The 11,607-nt window shown below is 31.8% G+C and overlaps 1 protein-coding gene across 1 annotated transcript in view; it reads right to left on the bottom strand.

The window, feature by feature from the left end:
- LOC137634661 (probable glutamate receptor) overlaps positions 1-11,607 on the bottom strand; it is a 17,442-nt gene extending 5,835 nt beyond the window's left edge. Inside the window, exons 1-6 of the mRNA XM_068367137.1 lie at positions 11,378-11,607; positions 10,826-11,009; positions 10,007-10,180; positions 8,828-8,960; positions 913-1,045; positions 283-477 (exon numbers count right to left, since the gene is read on the bottom strand). Of these exons, the coding sequence (XP_068223238.1) occupies positions 283-477; positions 913-1,045; positions 8,828-8,960; positions 10,007-10,180; positions 10,826-11,009; positions 11,378-11,572 (1,014 nt within the window). The 5' untranslated portion in view covers positions 11,573-11,607. The remainder of the gene's footprint in view (positions 1-282; positions 478-912; positions 1,046-8,827; positions 8,961-10,006; positions 10,181-10,825; positions 11,010-11,377) is intronic.

The raw sequence follows: 11,607 nt of genomic DNA, 5'->3' as shown, positions 1-11,607 counted from the left end.
ATAGGCCAGACTATTCGGTGATTATGTATATAAATGAAAAATGAGCCGTAACCAGAGAGAAAGATCCAATATAGCACTGTCTGGCCAGTCAAAGGAACCCATAACTCTCTTGCGGTAGTATCTCAGTGGCTGCTAGTGCCCTGGCCAGCCTACTACCTACAAAGGAAAAATGAGCCGTAGCCAGAGAGAGAAGGATCCGATACTATTTGTAAGTCAAAGACCCTCCAGCGGTAGTATCTCAACAGGTGGCTGGTGTCCTAGCCAACCTACAACCTAAATTACCTGCGGTTTACTCGTGACGAAGGAGAGAGGCTCCGAATGGAATCCTATGGTGAAGTCGATTACCTCCTCTCTCTCGGCCGTGATGGATATGTCCATGGAGAAGTCCGCCTCGTATCTCTGCACGACGCCTAGGACTCCGGTGAAGGATCCGTTGTCTAGCTGATAGCCCCACTGGCCGTCCGCCGGTTCGTATAGCTGCAAAAGGAAGGATGTTGAATCTTTGGGAATCTAGGGGTTGGTAGTATGCGGTGATTATATATATATATATATATATATATATATATATATATATATATATATATATATATATATATATATATATATACGTTGGAATGAGCTTCTGAATATTTATTTATTTGTCTATTTTTATCTAAAAACTGTAATATCTTAAAGTTTTACTTTATGTTTTAGGGTGAAATTGTTATTTTTTTTTTAGATTTTGGTGCTTTGTTCACATATATTACTCAATTTGAACAACTGTCTCCTGTCATATGACATATGCTGAAATAAACTTTATTATCATTATCATTATCCTTATGCTTATTATTATTATTATTATTATTATTATTATTATTATTATTATTAGTATTAGTATTATTATTATTATTATCATAACATTAATCGACTTACGTCGAATGAGAAATTGTAGTATTTGCTGATAACTCTCATGATGTTCCTGTCCAGGCAGTCTTTCAGGACGATGCGGTGTGTGGCATTACCTTCCGTGTAGTGCATGAAGGGCGGGAAAGACAGAGTCACTCCCCTACGTAGAAGAAAATAAAAGAAGAAAGATTAGCTTTTATTAAGAGTTCGTCGGCTTTGGGTTCATTCATTCATCTTTGGTCGTTTTCCCAAATCACGTCAAAGTTAAAAAAGATCTCAGTTAAATGTGACAGCGGTCTAAAGATTAACATAGGGTACAGTGTGCCAGATATGGGGATTTATCCCTAGATCTGAGGATTTTGGGTGTCAGGTGCGGATAATCTGTACAAATTTTTATGAAGAAGAAACAGAGATGAGTAAACCTTTATATTGTTGCTATTCATTTTCTTACACTTATATGAAGTATAGCGAGTAATTTCTATATTAGTAAAGCCTAAAGGATCTGAAGAAAATATATTTGTGGAAATGGGAATTTTTGGGTTGTTTTGGGGATTTTTTTATCAAGAGTTTTGGGGATTTTTTATCAAGAGTTTTGGGGATTTTTTATCAAGAGTTTGGGGGATTTTTTTTATCAAGAGTTTTGGGGATTTTTTATCAAGAGTTTGGGGGATTTTTTGACTAACCCATCTAGCAATTACGTTCATAAATTTATATTGATATCTCAGCTGTGCTTAAAACATTATCAACTAGAAAAACATTGAGTGGAGACCTCCGCCATGGTAGCTTATTTATCGAAACCAGCTTGCTTTTCCCAGAATCTATTTAGACCGTAGGCGTATTTGAAGCATGTGACAATCATGTGTGAACTTGGGGCTAAGGTTAGGGTGAATTCGGTCAACCTTTTGCTCGACCTTGACCTTGAACTTTGACCTAGGATTTTCAAAACTAAATCATATCCACGTGTCAACATAACAATTAATCGCAGGAAGTTTCACTACTCTATGAGTAAAATTGTGGCCAGGAAGTGGTTCACAAACAAACAACATAACCTCCTCCCAACGGCAGCCGTCTGATTTCCCTACCTAGATACACAGCATTCTTTAGCTTTTGATATTAAAAAAAAAAAGGAAAAAAAAATAAAAACGTCTTATTTTATTGAGTTACATTTTATTCAAAGACTTCAGAGTTGCATGACTCTTCAGCCGCGGTCATTTCCTGATTATAAATGAGCCAGTAGACTGACCATTTCAAAGAGCTTAGCTGAACCCAAACCCGTTAGTCATTCCCATTCATTGATTTCCTGTCAATTGTGAGTAGGCTACAACCATTCATTATTCTTGGTTCGATCTCTCCAGGACTGATTCCGCTCGTTGTTAAAAGTCTAAAGAATCTTGGTAAAAAAAAAAAAAAAAAAAAAAAAAAAAAAAAAAAAAAAAAAAAAAAAAAAAAAAAAAAAAAAAAAAAAAAGATAAATAAATTTTCTGGTATTTTAACATATATATCTTAATAATCAATTGTTTCAAATGTTTAAAGGTTTAAATTCCACTCATGAATGGCATAGGCAAGGGACAGTGACATTGCCCTATCGAGCAGGACAATGCCCTGGAGACTGACCATATATACATATGATCAGCGCCCTTGCCCCCTCTCCACCCAAAGCTAGGACCAAGGAGGGCCAGGCAATGGCTGTTGATGACTCAGCAGATAGACCTATAGGCTCCCCAAAACATCCCATCCTTAGCTCACAAGGATGGTGAGGTTACAGCGACCAAAAAAACTAACAATTTTGAGTGGGACTCGAAACCCAGTCTGGCTTTCACTTATAAATCGGTGATGTGTGTCTTCCTGCAATGTGTATAGTACCTTGATTGACGACTCTACTTATAGACATTATTTTTTTTTTTCGAAAACCGGATCATGAGAATTTACAGTACCTTGATTGACGACTCTACTTATAGATATTATTTTTTTTTTTCGAAAACCGGATCATGAGAATTTACAGTACCTTGATTGACGACTCTACTTAAAGACATTATTTTTTTTTTTTCGAAAACCGGATCATGAGAATTTACAGTACCTTGATTGACGACTCTACTTAAAGACATTATTTTTTTTTTTTCGAAAACCGGATCATGAGAATTTACTGTACCTTGATTGACGACTCTACTTAAAGACATTATTTTTTTTTTTTTTCGAAAACCGGATCATGAGAATTTACAGTACCTTGATTAACGACTCTACTTATAAACATTATTATTTTTTTTTCGAATACTGGATCATGAGAATTTACAGTACCTTGATTGACGACTCTACTTATGGACATTATTATTATTTTTTTTTTTTTTCGAAAACCGGATCATGAGAATTTACAGTACCTTGATTGACGACTCTACTTAAAGACATTATTTTTTTTTTTTTGAAAACCGGATCATGAGAATTTACAGTACCTTGATTAACGACTCTACTTAAAGACATTATTTTTTTTTTTTTTCGAAAACCGGATCATGAGAATTACAGTACCTTGATTGACGACTCTACTTAAAGACATTATTTTTTTTTTTCGAAAACCGGATCATGAGAATTTACAGTACCTTGATTAACGACTCTACTTATAAACATTATTATTTTTTTTTCGAATACTGGATCATGAGAATTTACAGTACCTTGATTGACGACTCTACTTATGGACATTATTATTATTTTTTTTTTTTTTTCGAAAACCGGATCATGAGAATTTACAGTACCTTGATTAACGACTCTACTTATAAACATTATTATTTTTTTTTTTCGAAAACCGGATCATGAGAATTTACAGTACCTTGATTAACGACTCTACTTATAAACATTATTATTTTTTTTTTTTTCGAAAACCGGATCATGAGAATTTACAGTACCTTGATTGACGACTCTACTTAAAGACATTATTTTTTTTTTTTGAAAACCGGATCATGAGAATTTACAGTACCTTGATTAACGACTCTACTTAAAGACATTATTTTTTTTTTTTCGAAAACCGGATCATGAGAATTTACAGTACCTTGATTGACGACTCTACTTAAAGACATTATTTTTTTTTTTCGAAAACCGGATCATGAGAATTTACAGTACCTTGATTAACGACTCTACTTATAAACATTATTATTTTTTTTTCGAATACTGGATCATGAGAATTTACAGTACCTTGATTGACGACTCTACTTATGGACATTATTATTATTTTTTTTTTTTTCGAAAACCGGATCATGAGAATTTACAGTACCTTGATTAACGACTCTACTTATAAACATTATTATTTTTTTTTTTTTTCGAAAACCGGATCATGAGAATTTACAGTACCTTGATTAACGACTCTACTTATAAACATTATTATTATTTTTTTTTTTCGAAAACCGGATCATGAGAATTTACAGTACCTTGATTGACGACTCTACTTAAAGACATTATTTTTTTTTTTTTGAAAACCGGATCATGAGAATTTACAGTACCTTGATTAACGACTCTACTTAAAGACATTATTTTTTTTTTTTCGAAAACCGGATCATGAGAATTTACAGTACCTTGATTGACGACTCTACTTAAAGACATTATTTTTTTTTTCGAAAACCGGATCATGAGAATTTACAGTACCTTGATTAACGACTCTACTTATAAACATTATTATTTTTTTTTTCGAATACTGGATCACGAGAATTTACAGTACCTTGATTGACGACTCTACTTATGGACATTATTATTATTTTTTTTTTTTTTCGAAAACCGGATCATGAGAATTTACAGTACCTTGATTAACGACTCTACTTATAAACATTATTATTTTTTTTTCGAATACTGGATCATGAGAATTTACAGTACCTTGATTGACGACTCTACTTATGGACATTATTATTATTTTTTTTTTTCGAAAACCGGATCATGAGAATTTACAGTACCTTGATTAACGACTCTACTTATAAACATTATTATTTTTTTTTTTTTCGAAAACCGGATCATGAGAATTTACAGTACCTTGATTAACGACTCTACTTATAAACATTATTATTTTTTTTTTTTTCGAAAACCGGATCATGAGAATTTACAGTACCTTGATTGACGACTCTACTTAAAGACATTATTTTTTTTTTTTCGAAAACCGGATCATGAGAATTTACAGTACCTTGATTAACGACTCTACTTAAAGACATTACTTTTTTTTTTTCGAAAACCGGATCATGAGAATTTACAGTACCTTGATTGACGACTCTACTTAAAGACATTATTTTTTTTTTTCGAAAACCGGATCATGAGAATTTACAGTACCTTGATTGAAGACTCTACTTATAGACATTATTTTTTTTTTTTTCGAAAACCGGATCATGATAATTTACAGTACCTTGATTGACGACTCTACTTAAGACATTTTTTTTTTGTTCGAAAACAGGATCATGAGAATTTACAGTACAGTACCTTGATTGACGACTCTACTTATAGACATTATTTTTTTTTCGAATACTGGATCATGAGAATTTACAGTACCTTGATTGACGACTCTACTTATGGACATTATTATTATTTTTTTTTTTTTTTCGAAAACCGGATCATGAGAATTTACAGTACCTTGATTAACGACTCTACTTATAAACATTATTATTTTTTTTTTTTTTTCGAAAACCGGATCATGAGAATTTACAGTACCTTGATTAACGACTCTACTTATAAACATTATTATTTTTTTTTTTTCGAAAACCGGATCATGAGAATTTACAGTACCTTGATTGACGACTCTACTTAAAGACATTATTTTTTTTTTTTTGAAAACGGGATCATGAGAATTTACAGTACCTTGATTAACGACTCTACTTAAAGACATTATTTTTTTTTTTTCGAAAACCGGATCATGAGAATTTACAGTACCTTGATTGACGACTCTACTTAAAGACATTATTTTTTTTTTCGAAAACCGGATCATGAGAATTTACAGTACCTTGATTAACGACTCTACTTATAAACATTATTATTTTTTTTTTCGAATACTGGATCATGAGAATTTACAGTACCTTGATTGACGACTCTACTTATGGACATTATTATTATTATTTTTTTTTTTTGAAAACCGGATCATGAGAATTTACAGTACCTTGATTAACGACTCTACTTATAAACATTATTATTTTTTTTTTCTTCGAAAACCGGATCATGAGAATTTACAGTACCTTGATTAACGACTCTACTTATAAACATTATTATTATTTTTTTTTTTTTCGAAAACCGGATCATGAGAATTTACAGTACCTTGATTGACGACTCTACTTAAAGACATTATTTTTTTTTTTTTGAAAACCGGATCATGAGAATTTACAGTACCTTGATTAACGACTCTACTTAAAGACATTATTTTTTTTTTTTCGAAAACCGGATCATGAGAATTTACAGTACCTTGATTAACGACTCTACTTATAAACATTATTATTTTTTTTTCGAATACTGGATCACGAGAATTTACAGTACCTTGATTGACGACTCTACTTATGGACATTATTATTATTTTTTTTTTTTCGAAAACCGGATCATGAGAATTTACAGTACCTTGATTAACGACTCTACTTATAAACATTATTATTTTTTTTTTTCGAAAACCGGATCATGAGAATTTACAGTACCTTGATTAACGACTCTACTTATAAACATTATTATTTTTTTTTTTTTCGAAAACCGGATCATGAGAATTTACAGTACCTTGATTAACGACTCTACTTATAAACATTATTATTTTTTTTTTTTTTCGAAAACCGGATCATGAGAATTTACAGTACCTTGATTGACGACTCTACTTAAAGACATCATTTTTTTTTTTCGAAAACCGGATCATGAGAATTTACAGTACCTTGATTAACGACTCTACTTAAAGACATTATTTTTTTTTTCGAAAACCGGATCATGAGAATTTACAGTACCTTGATTGACGACTCTACTTAAAGACATTATTTTTTTTTTTTCGAAAACCGGATCATGAGAATTTACAGTACCTTGATTGAAGACTCTACTTATAGACATTATTTTTTTTTTTTTTTCGAAAACCGGATCATGATAATTTACAGTACCTTGATTGACGACTCTACTTAAGACATTTTTTTTTTGTTCGAAAACAGGATCATGAGAATTTACAGTACAGTACCTTGATTGACGACTCTACTTATAGACATTATTTTTTTTTTCGAAAACCGGATCATGATAATTTACAGTACCTTGATTGACGACTCTACTTATAGACATTATTTTTTTTTTTCGAAAACCGGATCATGATAATTTATAATACCTTAATTAACGACTCTACTTATAGACATTTTTTTTTTTTTTGTTCGAAAACCGGATCATGAGAAATGATCGATTCAGCAGATTTTTTTACGGACGAAGCTGAGACATTCAAGTAATAAAGTTTATTTCTCTTTCCAGCGGTGGTATTTCACCTATTTTTCTGTGACACTGTAAGAGCCAACCAATTCATTTCATATGCTATAATATTGACAGGGTTTAATGACCAGTGCAGTCATAACAGTGCATCAGAGGACCAACCTTTTCCTGTGCCAATTTCTCAGTAACACGTCAGATTCCAACTTCTTGATAGTGATCGCGCGCCCCAAACCCTGACTTCTGGTCCATTGCAAAACGCCGTTAATATGCTCGTAAATCAAGACCTTATTGCCATAGCTTTAAGTGATGACCCTACCTTACACTGAAGCTCATTACCTTTTTTTACTTTTTTTTTTTTTTTTTTTTACAGAAAATTGATGAAATGCAAAAGAGATTTTTTTTTCTGTTATGGTGATCATAGCCGAAATACAGGATATAAATGTTAACTGTGACAGGCAGTTTTAACTTTCTTGATTTATATTATTTTTAAACATATTCTAGAATATCAGATTTTTTTTTATTCCTGGCGTGGACGCAAATTTAGTTTTTTTTTTTTTTTTTTTTTTTTTTTTTTTTTTTTTTTTTTTTTTTTTTTTTTTTAGGTGGCTTTATGTCCCCTTCCCCATAACGAATTCAATATGAAAATCAATCATACATGATCCTTGTTCTTATAGAAGAAGCAAACGCTTCATCAGTTACCTTTAAGAGATGAATGCAGATTCTCTCCCATTAAAAAAAAAGAATAAAAAAAAAAAACTAATGATTTACTCTAGTCTCGTAAAGGTCAACCAGTCGTTCATCTTCCTAAAAGCTTCTCTCTCATCCAAATAATAATAATAATAATAATAATAATAATAATAATAATAATAATAATAATAATAATAATAATAATGTAAAAAATCTAATAACTTGATACATGTGCGTCATTTGTGCAAATGAACAAAATGCTGTTTAATACAGTATTGTTGAGGGAATTTTAGTTTGAGGTGCGCTAGTTATCATTAATATTATTATTATTATTATTATTACAAGCTTAACTACAACCCTAGTTGGAAAAGCAGGATACTATAAGCTGTGGTCTGATTGGTAACGTCTCTGCCTGGTGTTTGCCAGTCGGGGGTTCGAGTCCCGCTCAGACACGTTAGTGCCATTAATGTCTGCAACCTTACCATCCTTGTGAACTAAGATTGGAGGGTTTGGGGGAGCCTATAGGTCTATCTGCTGAGTCATCAGCAACCACTGCCTGGCACTACCTGGTCCTAGCTTGGGTGGAGAGGAGGCTTAGGCGCTGATCATATAATATATGACCAGTCTCTAGGGCATTGTCCTGCTTGTTAGGGCAATGTCACTGTCCCTTGCCTCTGCCATTCATGAGCGACCTTTAAACCTTTAAACCAGGGGCTCCAACAGGAAAAATATCCAGTGAGGAAAAAATAGAGAGCGATATATAGACGCACCTGGAGAGAGAGAGAGAGAGAGAGAGAGAGAGAGAGAGAGAGAGAGAGAGAGAGAGAGAGAGAGAGAACACGAAGACGTACGAACGAAACCTCATTACCTGAACACGTGACCGTTGCAATTCCGGAAAAGGTCTGGAAACAATTCCGTCCTTTTCATGAGGCCGCGTCTCGGACTCCAACGGTTCCTGAGAATTATCTCCGGCTCGCCAGACCGACAAAATGGGCAGGTCGCTGGATGGGATAGAAGCAAGATTGCTACATTTCTACTGGATTGTCGTACATGAACATTAAAATCATAGTTTTTTAACCAATATTACCGTACAAACTTTCAATATATTTATCAAGGAGTAACATAAATGACCCATTTCAATGTATTTTAGTATAATTACTTAATTAAATACACATATATATCTAAAATATGTATCGTAAATCGTACCGGACCCAATATACTAGTACATTTATGATAATCATCGTACGAATGGCAACCCTGGATAGGAGAAGATGCTGTGGTTGTTGTTTTCAATGGGACCGTTTCTCAAGGAATTGAAAACGTGAAATTGCTCGGCTTTTGTTCAGCGTAATGTGTTGAGGCTTTCACTTTTTTTTTTTATTATTGGAGACTACGGTAGCATAATGTATGCACACACTGTACATGTATATGTAGCCTACATAAAACACACATACACACACATATATACATATATACATATATACATATTTACATATTTACATATATATATATATATATATATATATATATATATATATATATATATATATATATATATATATATATACATATATATGTATATATATACATATATATATACTTTATACATATATATATATGTATATATATACATATATATATACTTTATACATATATATATACTTTATACATATATATATATATATATATATATATATATATATATATATATATATACTTTACATATATATATATATATATATATATATATATATATATATATATATATATATATACTTTACATATATATATATATATATATATATATATATATATATATATATATATATATATATATATATATGTGTGTGTGTGTGTGTATATATATATATAAAGTATATATATATATATATATATATATATATATATATATATATATATATATATATATATATATATATATTAATTCTTCGGTCATCCTTAAAGCTAAAAACTAAAATAGAATTAAGACTAAAAAAAATCCTTCAATTTGGGTCAGATCTCTTAGCAAATCCCTCTAGGTACTCACAGAAGAGATAAAGAGGCCAACTGTCATCGCTGCTTCCTTTAGCCGTAGGCCTACTCGAAGATATGAATAAATTATTGTAGGATTTCAAAAAACTCAGACTGTTTCCAATGTCTGTGATATTCATGTGACTTCCGGTATATATTACGAAATATTTTGAAGCACCTGAAAACCAATCTGAAATAGAAATGAAAAATGTTTTGAAATAGATGAATAGGTGAAGAGATTTATCACAAATATAAAAATATAAAAAAGTAGACTGTAGGCCTATACAGAATGAGCCGGATCTAATGAATAATAATAATAATAATAATAATATTCCATTAACATTTGTATGAACTAAATGAGCTGGATCCAGTGAATCATAATTATTTTTAGTGAATAATAATAATAATAATAATAATAATAATAATAATAATAATAATAATAATAATAATAATAATAATATTATTCCATTAACATTTGTATCAACTAAATGAGCTGAATCCAGTGAATCTGAATTATTTGAAGTGAATAATAATATTCCATTAACATTTGTATTAACTAAATGAGCTGGATCCAGTGAATCTAATTATCTGAAGCGAATAATAATAATAATAATAATAATAAATTGTATTAACTAAATGAGCTGAATCCAGTGAATCTAATTATCTGAAGCGAATAATAATAATAATAATAATAATCCATTAACATTCGCATTAACTAAATAGGCTGTATCCAGTGAATCTGAATTATTTGAAGTGAACAACAACAATAACAATAATAATAATAATAATAATAATAATAATAATCCTGCTTAGTCTTTACGAAACTTAGGCCTACCTGTCTTGGGAATGTTGGCCAATGCCCTCTCGACCTGGTCGATGGACGCCAAAATGTAGAAGGTGACACAATACAGGGAAGACGAGTCGTTGACGATGTAACGATGTACTGGAGTCCCCGGAGGTGCGCTCGATGTGAAGGATTCTACATCGTAACTCACCATTGAAATGGGCGCCATCTTCATCTGAGAGAGAGAGAGAGAGAGAGAGAGAGAGAGAGAGAGAGAGAGAGAGAGAGAGAGAGAGAGAGAGAATCATAATGTTATCATAGAAAATTTTATTTTTTCATATACGAGTCCATCTTCTATAAATTGTAGAAAATTTTATTTTTTCATATACAAGTCCGTCTTCTATAAATTGGTAGGCCTACTGATTTTAATTTTAAAACACACACACACACACACACACACACACACACACATCCAGATTGCCCCCCAAAAGTTTCAATAATCTATTTGCAGGTAGGCCTAGTGACAGGGCAATGTCACTAAGTTAAACCCTTAAACCCCATCATAGATTCTGTTATCCCCTAAGCGCTAGATAAGAACCTTACCTCATTAAGTATAGGCAAAATGTTTTGCCGAATGACTTTGCTTGAGGTCAGTAAAACAGAGTGACAATGATTCATATCTCTGAGCAGTAATCTCTTCAGAAACTGCGCCACGTTCACGGAATCTCTCTCTTGAAGATCACTTGCTGTGTTAAAGCCGCCACCGGTGAAAACTGAATAAGCTCCGTTCAGGTGCATAGTTGTTACGACGAAGAGCGTAAGCCAGAAAGCAA

This window comes from Palaemon carinicauda, chromosome 45 (genome assembly GCF_036898095.1).
Source record: "Palaemon carinicauda isolate YSFRI2023 chromosome 45, ASM3689809v2, whole genome shotgun sequence".
NCBI lineage: Eukaryota > Metazoa > Arthropoda > Malacostraca > Decapoda > Palaemonidae > Palaemon > Palaemon carinicauda.
This window is presented reverse-complemented; position numbering and strand designations above follow the sequence as displayed.